The sequence below is a fragment of the Cheilinus undulatus genome, linkage group 4, assembly GCF_018320785.1.
Source record: "Cheilinus undulatus linkage group 4, ASM1832078v1, whole genome shotgun sequence".
Classification (NCBI taxonomy): Eukaryota; Metazoa; Chordata; class Actinopteri; order Labriformes; family Labridae; genus Cheilinus; species Cheilinus undulatus.
In genome coordinates, this window is record NC_054868.1 from 25,122,469 (window position 1) to 25,149,578 (window position 27,110).

Below are 27,110 nucleotides of genomic sequence, written 5' to 3' on the forward strand. Positions count from 1 at the left end.
AAAGTCTGATACATTTTTTTCTTAAATGAAGGCTGAGAGTCTTATCATAAGAAGAACTGGGACCAAACTAAACAGGGACATCAAAAAAGAAAGAAACCAGGCATGTTCACCACAGTACTCTTCAGTCCAGTATAAACTGGTTATGCAATGAGACGTTTTGATTTGAAGAAAGCTTGACAAAAGTCATCATGAAAACCACCTGTTTTGTTTAATTTCATAATTGACACACAAAAATAATCTACAAAAGACCAAATTATGCAACCAGTTAATCACGAAATGTCATTTTATCCTCCCCTACCCTCAAAGAAAGCACAACTTATAAGATGTCACCCACTGCTCCAAGAACATGACTTTACAATGACATCCTGATGAACCACACGTTGACACTGATGGATTTGACATTTTGAGAGGGAGATAATGTAAGAAAGATCTTACATGCACGCAGACACTGACTGGCTGCACCCCATCTAACATTACTGAGCTACACATCAATCTTTGGCTCTGTTCTTGATGCAGCCGGTCAGCAGCACTCACACACAGAGGGAGGACAGCCAGAGACCCGGGAAGAACGGTTTTTGTCAAAGGAGGTATTCAATACAGGAGAGGTGTCTCTAAAGGTGTGTTCAGACAGACAGCAACTTTTGATTTTCATGCTGTAATTGATGCTTAATACTTCAGTCATCAGTTAAACACGATAACTGCAAGTTAGCTTTTGACGTGCTTTTGTGCTTAAACCGCCAATATTGGCAAATGACCAGCAAACTTCATTTCTTCTACTTCCTCCCATGTTTATTATCTAATTAAAAAATAAAGAAGATTCAGAAAGAAAAGGCTGCAGCGTTTTCATTATATAAGCAGAAGGGGAACAAAATTAACAGCATTTAACAGAGTTGGTTCAATTTTGCATAATTCAGACTGTTTAGCTACAATATTAGCCACAAAAAAAATAAAAAATGCATTTAACTTTATGTCTCTTTTATGAAGAGCTCTTCTCTTGTTTTATGTTTTGTGAAGACTTTCTTAAAACAAAATCATAAAGTTGCTTTTAAATTAATTCAAAGGTACTATGGTTTTTATTGTCTTTTTTACATGCAACTGCCAGCACAACACAACTATAGCCCTTATTAACAGTTTATTTTACCTTTCTCTCATAAAGTAAAAGAAAGGATCAGAAATATTTATATACGTTATATTTTTTTCAAGTCTCTTGATATGAAAGGAAATGCATTTCAACTTCAGTTAAGGGCATGGAAACAGCTTTAACTCTACCAAGGGTAATAATTCTCAAATTTGTGGTTCAATGTGGGAAATTCAGATGAAGTTTAGCTAAGCTTAGCTTGTTAGCTATGAAGTGTTTGTAACAACATACCATGTCTGTTTAAATTTGATATCTGAACTCGCTCATTTTGACTCAACAGCCTATAAAAAAAGGAAGATACTTTAACTAATAAATTAATCTTTAGTTTGTCTCCATCCTTCTTTTCTGTTCTATGATGATGAAAAACAACTATTCCCTCTGAATGTGGCTTGTTTAAATTCTTGGTAAGCCATGTGGGCGGGGCATATGACTGTAATTATGACACAATAATTAAATAAAAACTAGCATGTCCACGTTCAGCACAACAAATTAAGCTTCCTGAAAATTAGCATGTTTGACTGAGGCCTGAAATATTTCCTCTTTGTTCACTTTTACTCACTGCTTCTGAAAATTGCATAGTGCTCTGTCTGAACACACACCAGAAAAATAAGGAGTCTCATCTGACATAACATCTACAAACATTCACAACTCCAGAAATGCACTGACAAGTTGAGTAGAGGTTGAAAGCCAAGCGACGACTTGCACTTTTGCATTGAGCGTTTTACAGTCCTGCATAGATCTTTTTCATACTTTTTCAATATAAACTAAGGCGTTGTGTTATATTAAGTTGGTTTGAGTTATTAAGCAGAGAAAGTAAATTTAAAAATCCTAACTCATAAAAATAAAACAATTCAAGTAGGCTACAATCTTGGCGTTTCCCCCCCTCTCTTACAGGCGGCTCCCCTCTCCAGAAGAGGAGCCCAAAACGTTTTCAATTCAAGTCTTTTTTCCAGAAAAGGTCCAGTGTGATGAAACAGCACCAAAAACACGCTAAGCAAGAGAGGGGCGCCAAACTTACACTCTTTCATTATTGTGAAAAGGGAAAAACACATCCTTCACCATTCATTCAGAATAATCTGGAAAGAAATTAACAGTATATTGTTTTTTTATGTACATACACACATTCAAATCATCCTCACAGCTCACACACACTCATCATAACATATGTTTGTCCCTGTGTAGATTACAAATAATTTATATTAATTTAAGCTACTACTTAACAGTCATTTGTGGGAGCAGAGGTGACCAACAATAAAAAAATTCTACAGACACAAAGATTCCCACATCTGAGACAAAAAAATCATAACTCAGTCTGTTTTTCTTTTTTCTTTTGTACTGCAAGAGCAAAAGTCCTGTTTTTCCACATAAGCTTAAATACAAATTATATTACGTAGCATAGCACTTCTCTCATCTGTACCACCACCACCTCGCTCACACTCATTCCACAGTGATCAAGGTCGGTCATATGTAAACATGTTGACAAAATAAAAATACGCTGAACAAATAAAGTTCTCTCATCATTCACTCGGTCTTGTTCTCATACCCGGTTTGTTAGAAAATACCGTTAAATTAATTCATCATTGCCACTTGTAGCGAGTATAAACTGATTCTCCTTTAGGTCCATTTTTATCTAAAGAGGCAGTGGAGCCCCGCCCCCGCATACCGAATGATTCTGTCAATCAATCAAAAAAAAGTTTCCTATTGGTGGGTGTGTCCAGGAGGCTGTGGTGTCCTGCGCTGTTATTGGTCAGTGGGATTTCCTCTTTATGTCTCCACCCTGGCTTTGGTTGGCATCTGAGATGGGAAAAAAAAAAAAGAGATAAAAGATCTATTCAGCGTGTTATTTTGGTTTCTGACTGACTTTGATTCAAAATGTGATTGTTTTGCCTCAACTGCCAACTATTTATGTAGATTAGTCTGTCAATAACATTTAAAACAAAACATTTCGATATCAACCATTAGAAAACGGTGAACACACCTCTTAGTATAATAGAACATATGTGGTATCATTAAATATCTTTTCGAACTTTAGAAATGACCTAAAAGCCATTATTCCTCAAACAGTTGCCTGTTAGATATTTCTCATTCAACTTATTATAAATTCCCTACATGCACATCAAATTTCCCATTCCTCTGTCAGTCTAATCAGATATCTACAGTTATTTGTTAATATCTGCTGATTTATGGATGATTTAAGAAAAAAAATTAAAAAGCTGCTTCAAACTGCAATAATCCCAAAGATAACATCTTTTACAACTTGAGGTGAGCAACATACGGTAAATCTGATCAGATTCATAGTTTATTCAACTCAAATTTGAAATCGTATTACTTGACTAAAGGTATTCAAACACCATACAGAAAGCATCTTAAATTGAGCAGTTTACTTAACCCCTCTAAAAATTGCAGAAAAAAAAAAAACAGTTGAAAAAGCAGGAAAATATGATTTGGACAAGGCTTTCACACCTGATTGATATAAAACAATTTAACTTTTTTTACCAACAGATAAAACTTAAATTAACCACAGAGCAGAGGTGTACAAGGTATGGCTGTTAAATAAAGAGACTGTGCTTATATAAAACATTTTGGTTTAAGTGTTAAATATTAAAGGTTGGGCATTCACACACAACTGCTATGAGTTTTCAATAAGTGATGTTTTTAGTTCACTGCTATCTACTCACTAAGTTACGTGTTTTTGTTAAGGCATCACAAAATGATCACCTTTAAGGTGGAGCAATGCATTAACTTGAATATTTTGGTGAGTTTAAATGAAACAGCAGCCAAATATTTTGGTGCATTAACTGAGGTGTGTGGAGGAGACTGCATGTCACGTGTGTTTGAATGGCACAAAAGGTTTTGTGAAGGTAGAGAGGATGCCAAAGACGAACGTTCTGGACACCCATGCACATCAAAAACTTCGAAAAAAATTAACAAATCGTTCTAAATATCCAGAACGCCTCTGTGTTTTTGTCACTGTTTTGCATGCAGGCTTTGGCTACTGCGTGCTTTTGCCAATGCAAAAATAGTGACAAACACACAGAGGCTCACTGGGTATAAAATGAAAGAAAATGCTTCAAAAAAGTTCATTAGGGCGTACATTTAAGCCAATATTGTTTTGTGGCCCATTTTACCAAAAAACTTGCTAAATTCCAGGAGAAACTGTACCCATCTGTTTCGCTGTATAGCCTAGCTTCCCGGTCAGTCCAACCAGCAAGTCCTTCTTAAAGGAACAAGGCTCACTGAAATCACTTGAGGCTAATGCCACTTCTACTATTATGTACGTCATATGACTGAACTTCAAAAATACTGAAATATCGCTTTAAGGGTATAATTTTGGAGGAGTAGGCACCAGAAGGGTCAAAGAATCAACACTAAAATGGTTCTAAAATACTGTGAGAACAAGTCTGAAGAAAGAGACCACAGTTGTGGCTCACACTGCACTCTATAAAGCAGTTCCTGGTCCAAAAAGACAAAAATCACAGTGCTTGATCACCCTCCATATTCACCTGAACTTACACTAGGTGACTTCTGACTCAAATATGTCCTCAAAGGAACACGTTTTGAGAATGACAGAAGTTCTGAGACAAAGTCAATAAAAGACCTATTGAAGTGCTTCCATGGAAGACCTGACTGGAACGGTGTGTTGATGTACAAGGGGAGTATATTGAAAGAGAGAGACAGTGAAAAATGTTTATGTTCAACAAAATGATGTTACAGCATTAGTCTTGTTTTTTTAAAGCCATACCTTGTATTCAATCAGTTATCACAGAGAGCCTTTGAAGGCCCATTGCATGCTGTACAAGTAGAACGGATGCAGGAGAAATTCATGCAGCTACAGATGACACTGACAAACAAAATGAGCTGTTTGATTGTGTCGCCATGTATAGATGGTTCTTTGAGCTGAGTAGCATGAATAATTAAATGAGACTGGACAAACACATTAAGCTAGAAACACAGGTAAATCATTTTATGGTACGCAAAAAAAGTAAATTCACACACTGAAGTTTCAAATGTAAATTAGATTCCTTTCAAATCAAAGAACCATCTGACTCACTGAATTCTTTTTTATGTATAATGAAAACCTCTATAAAAACTCTTATTACCTTTGGTCAGTTTACAACATGCATCTACTGTTTATATCTACAGAGAACAAACCAGAGGCATGCAAAGCATTTAACAAACGCATCGAAACAAGCAGAAAGTTACAGAGAAAACACAGCAGACGAGTGGAGGACAACAGACCAATGTGACCAATGGAGGACAGAGTGGAGGGGGAGGGGGGATGCAGATTACCTGAGAAAGCAAGCTGCAAGTGAGGAGGTAGGGCAGCCTGTGACCCTGACTGGAGACTCTTATAGAGATCTGAGGAGAGATGGAGGGAGGATGAGAGGGAGGACAGCAGCAACAATAATAAAGTGGAAAATAGAAAAGACGTCACAGAGTTACAATGGACGACCAGCGACAAAAGAGGGAAGAGGATCAAAGAAAAAGCAGACATGGACAAAAAGGTTGAGATGACAGAGATGGACACAAAGACAGGGAGAACAAAGGAGGGAAACAATGGTTAAAAAAACAGAGACAGGGTTATAGGATGCCAAAGTGAGCAGTGAAACACAGATACCGTGAATGTACTGCTGGTGATTTATACTGGCTGGAGTATAAATATAACAAATATGAATGTGAACGTTTTTCAAAATGATCACTTTTTATTCCAGCTTATCTGTCCTTCTTTCTTACATCTATCCTGCAAGATTTGCATCCTCTTACAGCAGTAAATCTGCTTTTACACAGGGATGAAGAAGATCTCTTATAAAACTTTAAACTCACAGGCTAGGAATGGACCAAGGCTTTGCTCAGATAATTTCTATATGGAAAAAAACAGGTCCAATAATAGATTAACAGGATAAATATGGGTGCATTCCCTGAATTACTGTATGTTTTATGTAAGCACTAAAATTATCAACCCGTGCTTCCTTTTTACTATAAAATCCTGATACGAGAAGAAATGCGAGTCCTCACCCATCAGGTCGCTCTGTGCTAGGGGGTATCCTGAGTTGGAGCTGGGGCCTGAGCCCATGCCAGCTGCCCCTGGCGCTCCTGGAGGGCTGAAATTTATCAACGGGGGAAACTGGAAGGGCAGCGAGACGGGCACCAGGCCTCCCAACATGCCAAAGCCCAGGGGCAGAGCAGAGGGGCTGCCCAGGAGGGTTCCTGCTGTAGATACCTGCAGAAACAAGATATAGCAAAAAAAAAGGAGGTCAGTGTTTGATTTCTATTTATCCACAGTTGCATATCCATTGTTCAACATCGTGAAGCTTTTGATGAAATATTCTTTGTTGAAACTTCCTTCTTGCTACTGGGCTGCGGAAAGCCTAGCTGATGGAGCACAACCAGCCTCTGCAAAGTCACTTCCCATTCTCCAGACTGACCACGCCCCCGTGTGGATGAAAACAAGCCCAGGGAGTGAATGGCAGTAGATGAAAAAACTGTGGTAGCAATGTTCCTTCACAGTTTCTCTGTGCTTCAAACATTTAAAAAAGCCATAATTCAAGATGTTGTTTAATTTTAAATGATGAAGAAGTTTAAAAAAAAAGAGCTCAATGGCTTTGTGCAGAAACTAGAAAGAGTAAAATGGTCAAATATGGGACTAGTGTTGTTTCTACTGACTCAAGCCAATGAGTGCTCTGTGTCAGCAGGACCTGTAGTCTGCCTGCCTGTTAAATTCTTCACACATTCACAACCATATTGACCACATTAGAAAACACAAATAAGGTTTTTATGTCAGTTTATGACAGCTCTGGTCAAAAGACACTCATACAGATGTAAAAATATCCTACTTTATTTGAACTCAATGGCCGTTGGATTGGGCCTCCAGTAACCATTAAACAACACTGTTTTCATATTTTAAAGGTCACATATTTTACCCCTTTAAAACAAGTTTATATTGGTCTCAGAGGTCCCCAAATCATGCCTGTGAAGTTTGTTGCTGAAAAAACACTCTGGGAACGAGCTGTTCCTGTGTCTGGGGCTTTAAATGATAAACAGTTATCTGACTCCGACCCTCTCAGGTAATGGATGTGGCTCTCCTGATCCTCCTCTCAGTTGCCAGCTGAGAGAGGAGAGAAGGGCAGAACCCTCTTCCAAGCAGGAGGGGCAACCAAACCTGAGGGCGGTGCCAACTCACCGCATGACATCATGAGGGGACAATCTGAGAATGGCTTGTTTCTGCACACATTTTCTGAAAGGTGGAGAAGAAGATTTTTCTGATTGTTTGGGGGATTGTGGACAGGCCAGGGTCACATATATTTGCGAGAAAAGCCTGAGAAAATCTATTTTGCATAATATGTGACCTTTAAGCTTACAAATCCCTAAAGACTCAATCTTTCCCAATTATCGCTGTCCATTTTTAACCTTCATATGTCCCTTTGACACCATTTCATGAGTTCAAGCCTCAGACATGAACTTTAGCTCTCTCTTTTTTTTTGTTTTTTTATGACATTTCAAAAGATATTGTCTTCCCTCATACCATCTACTTCCATTATAATTAGATTTTTTGATCCTGGAACCATTATAACATAAAATCTGAATGTAATAAATACAGTGGATTTTTCTTTGGCATTTTGTGAAAGTTGTAATCCCTACTGGATCTTATCAGATGGGGGCATTTCCCCTGTTATATGTACGGGGAAAAACAGTGAATTTTTAGAAAAATGTCTTATCTTATTTTCCCATCTACAACCTCAGTTTGCTGTTACAGAACCTGGCCATTACAGGGTAAAAACGTTTCAAAATTATGAATTTTTATTTTCTCATGATAACATGATATGTTGCTTGAAAAAAAATACTCAAAAAAGAAAAACAGAATGTAAGATAATTTTATATTCTAATATATGAAATGAGCCATTTTGGACACAAACATTGGTTACCTTTTTTTACACTTTGTTTTTCATAAAAAGTAACAATGCATTAAAATCAATGTTGTTGAAAATCACTAGCATATGCCAGGTTCTGATAACCAGAAAAAAATGACTCTACATGGAGTATACTGTAAATCACTGATATTTATCATTTTTTTCCCCCATCTAAAATCCCAGAGATTTCCATGACAGCACCTGGTTTTAAGAGGCTAAAATTTTCATGCTTGTGTTTTTTTTTTATTAGTAGGGGAGGGGTTGGTTAATAAATTATCAAAATTCCCTTTTTGAAATATTAATTTCTAATATTCTTATAGCTTGATGAAAAAACAAACTCACCTGTGAGAGGTGTGACGTTGTTGAGGGCGTCTGCAAAGTTCCTGAAGCTGCCCATCCATTTCCTGTTGAGTTCTGGTTAGTCCCACCCACCATCCTCTGCCTCTGCCCGTGATTGGCTGAAACAGATGGTGCAGGAGACGAGGGAGTTTTGTCTGGCAGACTGCAGACAGTGGATGTCCCTCCCTTATTACTGTTGTTGGAGTTGTTGTTGATGCTACTGTTGCTCTTCATCGACTGAGCTTTCTGGCCTCCACTGAAGGCAGACACATTGAAGGGCGGCCGGAAAGTTTTGGGAGTTTTAGGGGAGTACTGTTGTTGTTGCTGTTGGGAGGGTACCATCTGATGAGAAAGTGGGTGAGAGGGGGAGGATGATGGGGAGGGTGGGGAGGAGGGAGGTGGAGTGGGTGCAGGAGGCCGCGGGGTGAGCTTAATGATAGGGGAGGAGTTGTTGCTGTGGGAGGATTTGGTGAGCGTGGCCTGCATCGGCGTTATGAAGTTGGGCTGCGGATGATGGTGTGTGTGGGGTTTGTTCTGAGAGGAGTGTGACGTGGAGGATGGAGAGGAGGCGACGGGGGAGGGAGGGCAGAAGGACTGCAGGTGGGTGGAGGAGTTGGAGCGAGACAGTGAGGAGGGGGAGGAGGAGGGTGTGAGGCTGCTGCTCACTGTGCTGCCGTTTAGGCTAATGCCGCCGGCTTTAATGCCGCTCTTTGCGAGTCCTTGAGGGGCTCCCATCGCTCCCAACATGCCCACCGGACTCACAAAGCCCTTCTGATGAGGGGGCAGCAGAGGGGAGGCTGTGGGAGGAGGCCTCTGCTTTGGTGGCGATGGTGAGGGAAGTGGATGCAACTTACCACTTCCCGCAATCACCAAGCTCGGTCTGTGATTGGGCGATGCCATGGTAACAAGTCTCTGAGTCTGGGATTGGCCAACAGTGCTTGACCCTTTGATGGGTCCGTAGGGACCGTTTACAGTCCTGGAAGCCAGTGACAGACCTGCTGCCTGAGCACGAGCTATGGAGGAGACAGCAGGAGACGAGGAGGTAGAAGAAGAGGTTTGTAGCGTTGATGCAGTGGAAAAAATCCCAACAGACGTAGCTGCCTGCTGAGCCGTCTCCACACTAGACTGGGAATGTTGCTGTGTTGTGGATGAGCCCGAGAGCTGAGAGGCTGAGGGGTAGTGAGGGGTGACAGGAGGGGGGGAGGAGGTGGGGATCTGCAAAGGTGGAGGGGACAAGGGGCTGTCTATGGGGCCCAGGCCTTTGGAGGCATTGCTGAGGAGGGCCAGAGCGTGGGAGATGGAGTCCAGAGAGGGAGCGGTCAGGTCCTCATCCAGAGAGTCCGACAGACAGATGGGCTCTGTGGGGGAGGATGATGAACCAGGTTGGCGGTTGGAGTTAAGTGCGGATGAGTAGGTGGGCTGAGACGTGGTGGAGGTCATGGGGAGAGGTGGTTTTTGGATCCAAAGAGCCTCCTAAAAAAAGAAGACACAAGGTCAGTAGGGGAAACTCAGAGGCAGAGACAGACAGCACCATATCACTGGGTCACCAGATTCACACAGCAGCCATCTCCTCTGAAATCATGACAGGACAAGACGTCACATGCAGTCATATTGTTGTATAACTGAGTTCCAGGTCAAACATTTATCAGTGTATGGAACCTTCATAATTTTTTAAGACATATAATTTCCCCACCTTTAAATTGATCAGCAATTTTAAAAATTCTCAGGAAAAGGGTCAATCATATCTTAATTTAAAAAAACTGGAGTGCAGTCAAGCTCAAATCTGAATATCCTTTTATTCAAGACAACCTGGGCTTTAAGAATATGTGTCCTGCAGTGATGTCACTTGAATTTTAAAAAAGTTATGGGACTATAAAGACAAAAAAATAAATAAATAAATTGAAATCAAACTAAAAGATTTTTATGTATCGTAAGCAATAATGACTAAGGCTTTTTGGGCACAAACTTGTTCTCCCATCTCTTTAGGACCAAAAAGTTAAAAAATAATCACTCTGTGGCAAAAGTCTTCAAAATATTCATATTTTCCCCCCCCCCCAAAAAAAGGTCCTGGTCCTTTTGGGAATTTGAGTCATTATTCAAAGCAGTTCCTGTCTGCAGTTACAAAGAGGGACACAGCCTCTCTGTGTCTCTTTCTCTCCATTATGAGTCATTCAGGCTCTTCTCTAGTTTCTTAAGTGGCGCTGTTCAATAAAGTCTGAAGTGACAACAGAACAGCCTGTCTGTCATTGACTGTTACAGCCCAGTCACAATGCATTGTGGGATACAAACAATCGATTGAAAAGTTGATTATAAAATTGATTTAAAAAAATGTGTTCAATATCACAGTTACTGGTGTAGATTTAATCTTCTCAGAGGTCTCAGAGGTTAAATACTAGTCCAAACTAAAGTACACAATATGTGCTTTAACTCACCTTGGCTTTGGCCTTGGGCCCGGGCACCACTCTCTTCTTCACTCTGTGTAAAAACACACCACATAATTTTCATCTGGTCCTTTCACATTTTGCATTTTAATTTGGTCTCAGAGAGCAGTGTGAGATCACTTATACTTACAGGTTTCCAGTGAGGTGACAGTGAACAGAAAGACTCTCCTTCAACAAAATCCTGAGAAGAGGAAACACAGAGATAAGAGACACAAAGAGGAAGAGGACAAAATGGCTGCCATTAAAGTTCGTCGTCAAGTTCATCAACAGGAAAGACATTTTATAGAAGAAGAGAGTTCATGCATCATTACTGATTTAAAAAAAAAGGGGATAAACATTAAAATTCAAAATGATTTTAACTGGTATAAGTAAAATTTCTGTACGTTTTACTGGTGCAGCCAATTTGCTTGAAGCTAAATGTACTGGTACAATGGTGCCAGTGCATAAATATCACAAAGATGATGGCTTACTAAGTAAACAAGTTATTTTAACCATTATGCAGCAACTGGATTTATGGACTATCACATAAATTATAAAGCCTTTTTTTATATTCCAGACAAAAATAATCAAGCTTCAAAAACTAAAATAACAGAAAAAACAAAGACTAACTGCCCAATGTATAAGTACTTTAAAAGTATTTGAGTTAATACTCCCACTGCTAGTACCATAGAGTAAAAGTACGGACAGAATAACGGCTCCAAAGATCTGAGGCCCGAGGATTTGGAGCGCCCCCTCCTGAATGGCAGCAGTACAAGTCATAAAGCCCCCCTGCTCTATGTTAACAGATAATGCACAGGCTAAATGGTTTGATAAAATAAATGAGAAAAACAGGTTTCTCCATCATGGTTTCTGCTATAATACTTAATTCCTGTCATTCTGATTTATGTCCAAATGTTCTTTATAAAAGAGTGAGTTTGTTTCACTTAGTAATTTGATGCTAAAAAGTTCAGCTGCAATATCATGACTTAAAGCTTTGGTGAAAAAAGCAGCTCCTTTGCAACTAACACAAGGGTCATTGAACCTTAAATAACCTTGCGTGTCTGCTTCAAATCAACACAAGAATCTGTTCTTTTATGTACTAAATGGACCACAACAATCTTTGCTGTTTCATCTGTGAGAGAAGTTTATGCTTAGGTTAGAGAAAAAGCCAGATCCCTTTAGTAAATGTTTTAGCTTCATATGACATACTCAAGCAGCATGTCAGTACAGTCGTAAGGAGTATTTTGGCTTTAATTTTGTACAACAGAAGTAGGTGGAGTGGAGCTGACTGTATTAATTTACAGTCTATGGCTGTGACAGCAGAACAAAAGTTCTGCACTTAAAATTTAAATGTGCTTACAAAATTTAAGTCACTAATCAGAAAAAGCCAGTATGGTACGGTAGAAATAATTAGAATAACTATATACTGGTAGATGACACATGCACATTAGTTACCTAAATAACTAGAACAAATCTGAAAAGCAATAAACAGCCAAGACTGTGGGTTAGATCAACATTGTTTATCAAGCAGCCTGATCACCCTGAAGGAATTTTTTTGTACAGCTGTTATTGACACAAACGCTATGTAAATGCATGAACACACAACACAGGAAAACACACACACACACACACCCCCCCACACCCAAACACACACACACACACACACACACAGACCTGGCCTGCATCCAGCCTTTGGGCCACAGAGGTTTGACCTCATTCTCTAAGAAGGCCTTGAGGTAGTCCTCCACCGACAGAGAGCACTGATTCTCCATCTCATAGCAGCTCAGCTTTACTCGCACCAGGCTGCACAGTAGGTTCCTGCACACACACAAATGATCAATTCAACACTAATCATTCAGTATCAAAATCTAAAATGAGCTGCAGGTGTTGGAATATAATGACTGAATAGACTGTTATTCTTCAGGGACTTTGAGGTAATAACGTCAGTTTGAAAAAGGCCCCTTTAAAAAATGTGAAAGCTGTTATGAAAATGATGGTTAAAAAGCAGCTGCAAGCTTGGCTCAAGGTTTTTCTCATTTCATTTAAACACAAATTCTTTCTCAGGATTTTTACATCCATGCAGGCATTTAAATCAGCCCAACACAGTAAATATAACAGTCTGCACACAGGGTTTATGGAGACTTTTGCAAATGTAAAAAGGGTGAAAAAAAAACTGCTTCTCCAGAGGAAGCTGAACAAAGTTTGATTTATGACCTGATGTAACCTGAAGCAATATGAGCTGGGTATAACACTAAAGTTTAAAAACATAGAGGAAGTCCAGTGATGCGGAGTAAATAAAGTGTCCAGACATTTTCAGCTCCTTCTCATTTCTGCTCAAAGCTAGGAAACAGATGTTTCAGTGAATGAATGTGTAGAAAATGGAGAAAAATACATGTTTAATGGATTTTTATACTTGTAAGTCAGGTCAGGAATAGGAGCATGTGCCGGTTTGGCACTTTGCTGCATCAATCTTGTCCCTGAACTGCACTGGCCTCCTGATGGCCATTGTCTAGGCCCATACAAGACCCATGTCCCAGGTATCTTCCCAGCTGAATCTCCAAGGCCAACACGGCTACCCTTGAGGTTCTGTCCAACACAATGGGTCCCTGGTAACCAGTATGTGATGAGCTGGTTCAGGCCTAGGAAAGCATGCCAAGGTGCCTGTAGAAGTAGCTGCACAACCCCATCCAACCTTCTCCTCATCAAGCCTGAATCATTACCTGAGCTTGTCATCCCAGACAAACTTCTTCCGAGGGCCCATCACCCTTTTCCCTGGCTTCTCCTCATCTTCTTCCTCTGAGCCATTTTTATCGCCCTCTTCTGACTGCTGCCTGCAGACACACACAATACATATCTTTAAATAATTTAAACGCAGAACAGTAGAACAGAGGAACATATACATGCACCCAGTCATAAGCTTGATTTATCTGCATCATTTCACCTTAACATGGCTGCATTCTTAAAGCTTTGTTTTCTGTCTTCAGGAACACTAATCGACAAACCAAGCTATACATTCCAGTCAAAATATAACTCATAGAACATGCATGGTGCTGTATTCAAAACTTTTTATGTCTACAGTTGTAAAGGTCTTAGTTGGGCATCTGATTTGGTTTGAAAGCATAAGAAGGTTAACTTCATAAACAAACAAAAAGTTGGACTTGGTTAACCACAGTGGAGAGCCAACATGAAAAATCTCCTCACCTGCTTAGTCTAGTAGTTTTTTCCTCTGAAACAAATCAAACATTTACTCACTTTGCAGCCTTGGCCATGCAGTCCATGTTGTATTTAGCAATCTGTTCTGGCATCACACTGCACACCGCCAGCTTCAGCTTCAACAGAGGCGTCCGCAGTCGATCATCCTAAAAAAGAGAGAAAGAGAAAAGGGGAGGGGTTGGTAAATTTAGGATAGGGAAAGACAGAAGGCTGAGAGCTACAGAAAGGAAAGGTTAAAAAAAACACTGAGATGTGGGACATTTGAAGAGAGAGTCAAAGAAAAGATAAACAGATAAAGAAAAGATAGAAAAAGATCAAAAAAAGAGAAAAGAAAAGGAGCAAATAACACAAGAGAGAATCAGAGAGGTGGATAGTGTGAGAATATGTATGATGTATTTTGTCAACAACACCACTTAAATGGTCTGTGACAAAGACTTCCAAGTGCCGTTTTTAAATGGTGGTCCTTACTGCACCTTTCCACCCACACATGAACAAATGAAGTGAACAAATGAAGCTGTAAAAACAGCTAGGGATTAAAAGCTTCATGAAAAGACAGAAACAATGCAGAGGAACTGTGGGATCAGGTTTAAGGTCAGACAACAGAGGCTGAACAAAGAAACTCAAACACTCAAATATATGAGTATGTACTGTATTTACAAATTAGAAGCCAGTTTGAAGGAACCACTTGGAAAATGTTTTGTTGCTCGAGTTTACTTTGCATTGATTTTAAAGAAACTATTAGATGATTTAAACACTTCTAAACATTATATATTAATACATTTAGCAACTACAGATGTTAAAGTTTAATTCTGTGAAAAAATACTTGCTCTTTAATCTTTTTTTTTCTTTAAATTAGATTAGTGTCAGTTGCATCAATTTCTCAAAAAAAAAAAAAAAAAAAAAAAGAACAGAAATTCTTCCTAGTTTTAGTAACAACTTGTTACTAACAAGTTGACTCTAGTTTGTTAGAGAAGGAAGTTTTAGGGATGCATAACATTAGATTTTTAATATCTGATTTGCTTATATTTCCAAACTCAACAGTATCAGTATGAACATTTATCCCATACAATACTGTTTCTGATATTTATACACTTTCTATATTTTAAAACACCAAATGTCTCCAGTGCAAAGCAAGGTGGAGTCAAGCAGAACTGAGAGGAGTGGGAAAGTAGACAGTCCAGTGTTTGTTTTACATTTGGGGCTTCATTCAAAATGTTCAGGGCTCTTTTGCCCCTTTGAGATTGGGGAGCCCTAAGAAACCTGCTATACCTGATGGCACATTTGTACATTTTACTGATATTTAAGGCTGATATGATTTATAATTCCAAAATGAAATGCTTCACAATAAATCGAATCATAATTGCAATATCAGGCTGTGCAATAACATAATCAAATAAAAGGCTGCAATTATTTTTCAATTAAGCAGTACTTAAAAGGTTTACAAAAATCACCACAGAAAGCTCACTAAGTCTACAATGGTGCCACTATTAGACTTTGTAGAAGTACATTTATTTTCAAAAAAGGAAAATATTATGTTAATTTCCGGTTTTCTTATTTTTTCATGCTACTTCTGTATTGTCCCGATAAAATAACTTAATATTTGTATATTTTGAGTTGAGAAATTTAAACTTCAAAACTATCATTCTATGCATTTTCCTTGATAACAAAGTATGTAGACTCATGAACCATTTATGTATTTAATCGTAATTGCAATCACAAATTGCAATATCGATCAGTATAATCACAATTAAACTAAATTGTGCAGCACTACCAAAACGTATAGACAATATATCAGCTGTTAATATCAAATAGTATACCAATATTTACCTTTTTAAACTAATATCTGCAGATACCAATATTATGTCGATAATATCATCACAATAATACATGTTGAGAATATCTTTTGTTTGTCTGCAACCCTCCCTCCCACCCTTCCTTTTGATTTTTTACAAAACTAAAGCTGTTTTTACACGTTCTCCTGAAAATTTCTGGAAAACACTCTAAAGATAGCCTGCCACTAAAATAATACTCAGTTGTTTTCTTATAAGTCACTCACCACATGAATATTACCCTGTCAGATGGTTGTGTGTCTCAGGAGGCAAGGCAGGACAAAGTTTGTCACTATGACAGCTGTTGCCATGTACAGACACTACATGCAATAGGACATACTGCCAGTATCAGCGAATAAGTGAAAAAGAACAAATTAGCAACCAGAAAGAATATTTAGCAGATTCATTTCATGCATGCATATTGTGATACAAACATTATTGCCCCTGCACATTAACTTGCTGTTAATTTTCTTATATACAGCTCAGCCTACATCACATCGACATTGCACCAGGCAACCAGCTGGAAAAGTATCAGAGTAAAGTTGAGTGAAAAATTCAACCAACTGTGTCCCACATGAAACTAAACCCAAAAATTTCAGGAACATTTCACATGTTTTGTGCATGTTTAAAGACAGCTTAATTTTTCATGTGTATGTGTATAATAATTGAGTGCTAGCTCAAAAGTGTCCTCAAATACCACCAGCATCACAACTCTCCACCAAAGCTGCAGTAAACGCAGAGTTACAATCTCTCACTCACCTGAATGTTGAGACTAAGCTTCTTCATGCGTTTGAGGAGAGCTTCTTTGTTGCATGGCACAAATGCCTCCATGTGTGAGTAGATATCTAAACGCACCTCAGGAGGCTGCTCCTGAACCTGCAGCTCGATACTGAGAGGAGGAAGAGGAGGGAGGAAAATTCAGCATTTCATATAAAGGTTATTCGCACAAATTGAGAGGTGTGAATGTAAATTAGAGGAAACAAGAGAGAGAGGAATAGAAATGAGGAGCATGTTATTAACATGGGCAATGACAGATCAAGGGAGGACTAAACACTTTGAGACAGCAGGAGATGTGGCAAGGGAAATCTGCAGAAAAGAGTGAGAAACGCTGAAAGAGAGGAGGAGAGCGTGCTGGGATTTGGCTGACGGTGATTTAAAAGCTGTCCTACTCACTCCAGGAGAATGTTATTCATGTCCAAGGTGAAAAATTTCTTCCTGCCCTCTTGATCAAACTGCCGTGAGGCCTGTGGGAGAAAAATGTTGAGTCAGCGCCACAGAGCCGTTCCATACAGCACAAATACATAAACATATATCTGTGATTCTGAGCTGTGGACGACACATTCATTTCCTTCTACTCTAATTGTAAGTCACTAACTGAGTAATTTAAACCATAAACTGCAAAGATTTTAAATCAAGCCTGGATGATGTCGGTCTGTTTTTGGTGCATTTTGAAAATTTTGAAAGCTTTTAATTAAACTGGTGCGACTTAAAAAAACAAGATGATGCCAGATTTTTGAGTCAAGAGGAGTGGAGCTTCATCATTATTTTAAAAGTCAAACTCCTGTTCATTTGGTCACTCACAATGGTGAGGATGTTATCAGAACATGATTAATGTCAAGTCATGTAGAGATCATGGTGTTCCTAAATGAGTGCACACATTTCCCATACAGAAAGTGTAAATGAATAACAGCGACAGGTGTTCTGATTCACATTTTGAACTAGAAAAGCATTCAGAGAGCGCAGACCTCCGCCATTAGCCCTATCTCCCAACAGTGAAGAATCCTTTAAAAACATTCCTGGATCCAGACAGTGATCCGGATCACTCCCAAAATCTAATTCGCCAACTACTCCTACCCCGGTGGGGTGGAGTCACGGTGAAGCAAAGCATTGGCTTTGCTATGCGTGGACTGTCATGGCAGAAGCATTGCCTGCCTAGCCAACAGATGCACTGACAGTCTCACCGGACAACTGAAAGTCATGGCAGAGGGTGAACAGTCCTCAATTCCTCCCAGCATTGTGAGTATTCTCACTACAATTCGCTGTCTTTCTCTCTGTTAAGCTCCCACTCGTCTCCTCGACCAGGCGTGCATCTTTCAAACTCTATAAACTCCAAAACTTTGAATAGAAAGACACCAAAAACATGCTGCAGGGATTGAAGTTACTCATGCCTGCCATCTCCTGTGAAGTGGTAACAGTGCAGACCTTGGCCATTAGCCCTATCTCCCAATAGTAAAGAATCCTTTAAAAAATTCCTGGATCCAGACGGTGATCCGGATCAGTCCCAAAATCTTATCACTTCTTTCTTCTGCCATTTCCTGAAAATTTCATGAAAATCCGTCCATGACTTTTTGATTTATGTTGCTAACAAACTAACAAACTAACTAACTAACTAACTAACTAACTAACTAACTAACTAACTAACTAACGAACAAACCCACCTGATCACTTAACCCCCTTGGTGGAGGTAATAATCATCCACACATCAAAAATTCTCTACTAATATTAAAGTACAGAGTGCTTCTTGTTTCAATTGTTTATCATTTTTACAACGTACAATGTCCAGATGTAGTCTTGGTGAAGAAGATTTTTCTCTTTGGCATCAAACTAGGATTTATAGTCATACATGAGGCAGAAAATGGGCAGTATGATGCTCTCTCACTGAAATCTGGGGCCAATTTCAAGAAGTAGGCTCAACAAACTCAGAGTCTCGCCCTGAGTTTTGAGTTTATGTACCCTCAGTTGGAATCTCTGAATTTTTGATTTCAGAACAGTGGATCTGTTTGTTCAATTAACTCCAAGTAGGTTCACTCAGAGTTTAGTGTGTGCAACATCACCATTAAGAGACACCATTAATGGAGCTTTGACTTTAATTTTGTAAATCTACAGCTTTCACCTTATTAAATTGTGACTTTAATCTTGAAGCCTTAGATTTCCTTCTTAAACATTCAAAATTTGTGCTTTAGCTCTGTCCTCTGTAGAATTGTGGTTTAAACACAAACATTGCATCACTTATATCCTTTTAAGTTTTTAATTACTTTAGTTCTATATGTGTACTTTTATAGTTATGTGAATCAATAAGATTTTTGATCACCTAATTTAATAACCGAATAACCTACTGCTAGGGAGTGAATGATGAAAGAATGCAGAAATTAGAGGTGAAGTAGCCTCAGAGATGCTTTGTATTTCTGTCTCTGACCAGTTTAGTTTCAAAAACTCAGTTACCATATTATCTATGGGTTTTTCTCATTTCAAGGTTAACAGACTTGAGGGTCTGCACTAAAGTTGCTTCCTGAAACAGACCGCTGATGTCTGCATACAGCTCCACTATTCAACAAACATGAGAGACCTGTTACTTTGATAAAGTCAATTTTAACATAAATCAATTTAGATTAAAATGTTACGCCTTTTTCCTCAACTTCAGGCTAAGGAAACAGTCTTTTGAAAAATAAAATATAAAATATATAATTATTGTATACTGTTTTCCTTTTAAGCAATCTCTGGAAGAAGCAAACTTTTAAAAAGCTTGTCTTCTTCTATTTTCCTCCCTCCTCTCGTCTTCACTTCTTGCATCATCCCTTTCAACTCCCACTTTAATTTCACAAACATCTAGAAAAACTCTTTAGTTCAGTTTGACTGTTTTGCTGAGATATGAGAACAAGAAACCCAGAACCTGTGCAGAGGCTGTGAGGTAGACCCTGCTGGTGTAGTTACATAAAAAACTCCCTCAGGGTTCGGCCTGTAGCGGCGTTTCTCCTTCAGAAGAGTTTCCAGTTCGACTGAACAATAATAAACATTTTGTGCTACTTCCTGAGCTGACAGGCGTTTGTGTTTATCTTCAGTAAAGAGACTTCACAGGTAATTGCAGCCGCCCACAGATGAGCTGAAGTTGACTCACCGCCCGCAGGTCCTCAATGCGTTTGATAAGAGGAGCAGGTAGTCCATCAGGCAGCGGGGGCGGAGAAAACAATCCGCTAGAAGTCCCCAGACTTCGCCCTGGGCCTCCTGATCCTCCTCCTCCAGCTCCTTTAGGAGCAGGACAACCAACTCCCAGAATACCATTCTCTCTTGCAGCCACCATAGCGTGCTGCTGGTCAGTGTCCAACAAGCTAAAGTCCAAGTCGCCAAGGAGATCCTGCAGCTCCTTCTCACTGGCCGAGCCCAGCAGTGACATCACGGCAGGATCTGAGGTGAGGTCTGCCAGTGTGACGTCGTTGCTGGCTGCGCTGCTCTGCAAGTGGGCGGAGTTAGATGCCAACAGGTGGTTTGTTGAGTTGGTGGAGTGCGGTTTGTTAGCAGCACCTCCCACCTGGGCCAGGTGAGCCATGTTCGGGTTTCTTTTCCTCATGTCCTCCTTCTCTCGGGTGAAGCGGCGGAGCATGGCCGCCAGGTACAGAGAGTCCTTCATCAGTTTCTTCCTCTTCTTCTTCTCCGGCCGGTGGACGTTCAAGGCCGTCACTCTGTGGGAGGGAAGCACATCAGGGCCTCATTTTTCACAGTCAGATATACATTAGTTGAACATACAGCATTAATGTCCTTGTTTTCTGATCATGAGTGTGCCCAAAAAACATTCATACAGCTTTATATAGTTTCTTTGATTTTTGTCATGTTATCAGTTCACCGGTGCCAAATTTCCATGTTTTAAAGTTTTAAAAGTATAGTTCTCTAAACAGATATCTTTGCCTGTCTGACTAGTTGATACCTCATCAGACCTCACAGTGGTGCTTATAACATGAATGAGCATAGCATGAAGAAAAAGAAGAGATTTCAGCAGAGAAAAGAAAATGTCAGCAGGATAATGTCTGGCAGAAGTGAAAAGAAATTAAAGGATGAAGCATGAGAACAGATGAAACATATACCAAACTGCAGTGAATTAATACATCAGTCCTGCATTTAACTTTGCAAGAGGCATATTTTTAGTTTATCAATAAACAAATGCATCATTATATGATTTTCCTGCAACATATCCATTATGGTTGCATAGCTCTATTGTCATTTAACGCTTTCGTGAGTTTTTTTTATTTTCTTCTGCCTTAAACTAACCATCAGCTCTGTTTTCTCAATGTGATTGTACAAATATGTCAAAATCAAAGTAACTTGTTTCAAGGATCTCACTTGCAGCTGTTCACATGACTGAATCTAGCTCTGTCAGAAGATGATATCTACTTTCTAAATCCTGCTTACTAAGCTCTGATTTATGTAACTGGTCTATGTGGCCAAAAACAGACACAGCTTTGAGTTTATTTGATTAGCTGGACTAATATGAGATAGACATACATGTAAGGAAACATGTTATATTTCGTTCCAGTTCAAGAGATCGAGAAGAGTCTATAGTCTGATGAGGAGAAGACAAATCTCTCCTCTACATAAAATACTTTCTCTGGCAAACTGAGTTACCGGTACTAACAAAGACAACTCAGAAAGAGCCTGGAGCAGTGAGGATTCAGAGGGATTAACCTGCATTCTGCTCTGAAATATCGTACACATACACAAATAAAACATCATCTGTATCATAAAGGCACAACGGTAATAGCTGCAGCTATTTTTAGAAGTTGTGCCCTGAGTGGCGACGGGAGTTTTCAGCCTATCTGAGCGTAGATATCAGAGCGATTTCTAGAAGGTGGCAGATGTGTCAGAGCAACTCAGAGTGAGTCACATTAAGCATCCCTACCTTATAAATAGATTTATGAAACACACACAAAAGGACAGGAGCGTAATGTCACCCAGTGGGGTGGATCATTTGCACAATAAGGATTGGACATACGTGACATCTTATGTTCAACATGGCCCACAAATCCAAGGGTTGTCAAAATTTTGGAAGCACAATAAAAAAGCAAAATCCACAGCAATGCCCTTTGCTTTTTGTGACATTTAAAAAAGAAATTTTTAGTAGCTATGCTTTATGGTCATTAATTATTTCTTCAAAAGGTCTTTTCACAGGTTCTAGGAAAGGGTCAGCGTTTTGACAAGAGCATACCAACCAGTCATTAACAGGGTTCCAACACGCTCTCAAAAATCAAATTAAAAGGCTTAAAAGACCTAACGAAGAAATATCAATACCACTTTTTGCACTGTAAACCGTCAAAAATGAGAGGTGTGAAATTTCTCGGTATACCAACTGGGACTGAATTTCAAGATTTACTGAACTGTTTCCAAAATGTCAAATTGTTAAAAAAAACAGATTTTTGGGTCATAATGCAAAAATGTGATGATTTTTGGCACGTTTAATGGCTCTATTCTATCAATATACACCATATTGATATTTATCATAACACATTTTTGGTGCTGATCAGTAGTGCTAAGCCGACTCTTAACAGTTTAACTATTGAAGAGCAGAATAACACTGTTGCTCAGAGAAAGCCTGTTAAAATAAGGGTGGGCTGCAAGAATTTTAGGGGGATAGTCAAATGTGAAATTTAAGGCTATTTAAGACTTTAAGGATCTGCAGGAAGTTCATAAATTAAATGGTTTTCTACATTTTGAAGTACCAACCCAAACCAACACGAGGCTCTCACCCTTGTTTAGGTCCACTGTTCTTCTTCAGGTTCTTCTCATCCAGATTGTTGACTTCTTTCTTCTTCCTCCTCCTGATCACCTGCTCCTTGTTGTCACTGAGTGTCTGAAACAAGTGCACACACTTGAATAAGCAGATGATGACAGTCCCTCTGACTAATTATCAGTTTCACTTTTAAAAACATTCGCTTCTTTTGTTTGTGTCTATCCAAGTGTCACCAGTACATCCTTCAGAGATCTGTATTGATAAGATGAAAAATAATGTCTAAACCACACCTCCTAAACCACTGAAGTCAAGCTTCTATTGGGAGGACAATCAAAAGCACCATGAGGACTTTTGAGATCACGCTGTATGACTGTGTGAAGTAACAAAATCACACCTTATAAATACATAACCAGGCTGTATTTAACTCAGTAGAGCATGGTAGCATGGAAGCTCAAAATAAGAAAAAAAAAAGCATATAAACAGTTTGAAACTTCTATGACACATTAAAGTTTCATTTTCTTTCCCACCATCTGTCAACAGTGTTGGATGTGTTATTCTGTTCTCTGAACTTGGCACATCAGTTCAGGACTTTTTAAAGTCCCAACTCAGTGCTTTAAGAAATGTATCAAGAGAAACAGGAATCCACAACCATGCTAAATTAAGTAGGCATCAGATGTGTTGTATGCATTGTCTCAGTGTTACATAAACTAAATCCATAAGGGTTTATCTTCTGAGGAGCATGAATGCATGTCCAAAATTCTCCATCCATTGGCAGACATATCTGACCCAACAACAATAACACACTTCTCCAACTTCTGCCGCAGAGTTACTTCTGATCCTGCCCCAACACCGTGGTATCTTTATAAAAAACACATCTTTGAGTCTGTATGCTGGGAGTTTTGGTATGTGTGCATAAATTTGATGTATCTTATCGTCTTTCATGCTGTTACTTCTTGGTATGAATTTGTGAGACTGTAGCTACAAAAACCCTTGAGAGCAATGCCAACATTTGTTTTTTATCATATCTGCAACATGGATACTTGATCCTTTATGTTTTCTATTTGAAGAACTAACCTGATGTGAAATAATTATGGATCAAATATGGCTGAACACATCTTGGAGTTTTAAGCTTTTATCCTAGTTTTTTTTAGTTGTTGAAAAATATTAAGTATTTTGACATGATCATGTATATTATCTTGATTGCTGCATCTTCATAAAAGGGTAAAACCAAATAAGTCTTTGCAGAATCGTTCCAACAATGCTGAATAAATAAAATCATTCAGAAAAAATATGCATGCTTCCATGTCTACTTCAGATCTGAGAATGAGAGTCTGAAACTCTTTATAACAACATTTCTTAATGAAAAGTTCTGATTGTGCTGAGATAGTCTCACCTTGCCCTCCTCCCCCTCAGAGTCTGAGGCTGCTCTGAACTGCAGCGTCCCAGTGTTGATGTAAAATCCCCCCAGCTTTGTGGTCAAAGACGCAGGCACCAGCTCATCATACTGAGAGAGAAACACAACAGAAGGAAGTTTGTGGTTTTAGATCACAGGAATCTAGAGAACAATAACTCGTCTTATGCTGCAAAAGCGTCTGTGGATTTCAGAACATACTGAGTAACTAATAATCTTTTTTGTAAACATTTCAAAAGGCAGCCCAAGCTCTTCTGCTGGCCAGTGGGAATGGACGACTTGTTGTGCGCCAAAATAAATAAATCACTAAAAAGAATCACAATCCCCTCAGGGCACAGATGAAATATTTTTCCATTACTGAGCATATCAAAACAGAAAAAAAGGGTCAAACGGGCACTGCAAATATGTGAGTGAAGAGAGGACAGCGATCAAAACAACAAAACAATTATCATGTAATAGCAGAGAATCCATACAGAGAGAATAATTCAAACTATTACACTCAGAGCAAGAAATCTTCTGAACACTAAACACTCAACAACAATCACATACTCCTGTGTGGACACAAAAGGCATGTATACATTCATGAGTCATGAGGATGATTTTAGACTGCAGTCTCAGGTTGGTTATAAGGGACAGGCATCTATCTTTGGAAGTGCCACTGAACGCACACTATTAAAACTTCAAGCAAGGAAATAAATATTTAACCACAGAGGAATAATGTCCTCCTCAACACAACAAGAAACAGAACAACAGTTCAGGGATGTGAGCAGAGGGACAGAAAGAAAGGCATCTGAATAAATAAAAGTGGCATCCTAGGAAAAACAGAAATATAAGAAGTAAATAACCTCATTATTGTTACACTGGAGGGCACTCACCGCTTCTGAGTTGTCTATAAAGGGGTCCGTCTCATCATAACCAAAGCCAATATCAATCAGATCCTGCATTCTGTCCTTCCTCTTCCTCTTTCCTGTGTTACCCTAAAGAGATTTTAAAAATTCAACAAGTTAACAGCTTTCCTTTCTCTTCACATGAAAATCACTCACTTTTTCAATCCCTCATTTCAAAAATTCCTCTTCAGATCACAAGCACACATTTGAAGACTTAAAATCAACATACAGATACAGGAAAAATATGAGCTTTGTAGAAAATATGTAGATACTCAGACAAATTCAATATGAAATGCTTAAGATAACTTTGAGGTCAAACAGTTTCTTTGTAACATCCTGCATCTGCTAGATAGAAGAAAAACTGTTTTAATTTTTTTTTTCAAATAAAAACAGCCCTATCACCTATGCTAATTACAGTTCTTAAAAAGAAAACAGCATAAAACAAGTATCAATGTCAGCCACAAAAATCAAACATCACTCTAGCTGTTAAAACAAACATGTTTCACTAATTTGTTTTCATGACACATTTTTTAATCCCAGCTTGTTGAAAGATTTATGTGGTAGTATCAGCAGCAGTCATTCAAACATATAAAGCCAGCCCTAGATCATTATAGATACATCAAGTAGTAAAAATTAGAATAACTTGTAAAGTAAATAAAAGCTACACCAACTAGAGCAAACAGCTTAACCACACAATCTGTCCTCAGTAGAGTACTTTAAAGTTTATCTAACAGCTATAAAACATCTGTGTCATGTTTCAGTGGTATATCATTATTGCATTTTTGATGTGCCAATAATTTATATCTTCTTGCCATTACAGATATCTGCATGAGCCACAAAAACCCAATAATACAGATGTTTGGATTGAATAATTTAAAATAAATGACTTACATATTTATTTTCAAACTTTTTTGCCAGGGCCTCAACCTGAAGCCGCTCCTTCTCATCGTCATTGAAGGGGTCGTTGGGATTGTGACTTGGAGGATTAATCTTGGCCTGAAACAAAATAAATAAACAAATAAATAAAGATTAAGAACATGGATGATCAGACATCAGAAATTCTAACTCTGCAGAAAGTCCATTTCAGTGTTTTAATCTTGTCAATGACAGTATTCAAACTTCAGCGCAAAGAATTTTCAATCTGAAACAAATAACAATTATGTCAGAAAACTTTGACTCTAACTCCAAAAACCCTCAGGAGTGCCAAACATGCTGCTTTCATGAGCACAGTTTGGACCAAATAAGATTTGGTCTTGTTTGAAAACTTATTTTTATATCCCCACAAATGTAATAGATGCAATAAAGCAGAATCAGTGTTATATATTAAACTACCGAGAATCTAAATGAGGCGAGCATGTCTTTGATTTCTCAGCTCTGACATTAGCCTTGCTCCCATGCTACATCCTGGTACTTCCATCAGCAATGCTCTCTCATCTATCTATCACCCGCAGCCAGAGGGCCAAACTGCATGTGGCATTTCCAACTGCTGTAATGGCTGTGTGACTGAGCTGTTGCTGGGCAAGTCTGAGTGGAAAGGACACAGGTAGCAGCACAAGATAAGCATTATCTGTACATGTGCAAAATCAGGAGGTCCCTGGTTAAAACGTGTTGGAGCACAGCTGAAGTTGGAAAGCTCTCTGAGTGGACTGGCTCGCTGCGTGGTCAAAAAAAAGCTGCTGCTGTCTTTTGTGTGCGCACTAATGGTCACTTTCAGCCTCGCTAGTCCAGCAAAGGACAAGGTGCACTCACCCACCCCATTACTTAGCAATGACAAGTCCACACAAACACTTTCCAGAGCGATAAAATAAGCTCCATCTTCAGTCTCAGCCGGCCTCGCAATGTTGGTTAAACTGTGAGATCCTACCTGGAGGTTTTGGATGAGTTCCCCGTAATTAAACTCGACGGAGGAGCGGTCGTCAGGCTCGGAGAGGGACAGGTTGAGCCGCACCGTCGCCCTCTTCTCGCCTCCAGCCCTGTCCCTGTCGCCGGGTTTGCCGAGACGTTCATCGGTGGCAGTACCTCCTCCTGCCCCGGTCGCTGACTCGACCTCCCCGGCTCTCCTGAAGTTAAAGTCGGCCTCCTCCTCCAGCCGGCGTTTCTTCGACTCCGCGGCTGCTCCAGCTGCGAAGGCCGAGAGGGTGACAAATTGCACTTTTCTCGGTTCGGCCATTTGGATGAGCTGCCTGCCTGTCTGAACCTCGCTCCGGACAGACAGCGACAGCGAGGAGAAGAGCTACTTCGCGAAACTACTCCAAATTGGAGGATTAAGGAGGGTTTCGCGGAGCTCCGACGGCTGCTCGGTGCCTAGACGACCGTTAGGGCCTCCTCCGCACCATAAGAATTGAACTCCAGGGGACGCGTCGGTCGGGGAAAAGTTGTTTTTTCGGCAGCTACTTGCATCCTCAATTTGCTATGGGACCGAGACATTCACAGGAGCCATCTTGGGTTTCGGGAGTAAATAAAATATCA

General features: G+C 39.4%; 1 protein-coding gene across 2 annotated transcripts; it reads right to left on the bottom strand.

Annotated features, from left to right (window-relative positions):
• Window positions 1–189: 189 nt before the first annotated feature.
• On the bottom strand, window positions 190–27,087 carry LOC121508159 (ubinuclein-2-like). Of its 2 annotated transcripts, XM_041784755.1 has the most exons (17): window positions 26,506–27,087; window positions 25,533–25,637; window positions 24,630–24,731; window positions 23,737–23,847; window positions 22,360–22,463; window positions 19,743–20,304; window positions 17,021–17,091; window positions 16,607–16,736; window positions 14,058–14,164; window positions 13,526–13,636; window positions 12,480–12,623; window positions 10,957–11,007; window positions 10,818–10,860; window positions 8,389–9,858; window positions 6,155–6,359; window positions 5,429–5,497; window positions 190–2,932 (listed from the first exon to the last, which is right to left on the bottom strand). In XM_041784755.1, exons 1-17 carry the CDS (start codon window positions 26,809–26,811, stop codon window positions 2,886–2,888), a joined length of 3,738 nt encoding a protein of 1,245 aa, XP_041640689.1. In that variant the 5' UTR covers window positions 26,812–27,087; the 3' UTR covers window positions 190–2,885. The 2 variants fall into 2 exon arrangements, with proteins under 2 accessions (XP_041640689.1, XP_041640690.1); XM_041784756.1 differs by lacking the exon at window positions 5,429–5,497.
• Window positions 27,088–27,110: the final 23 nt, after the last annotated feature.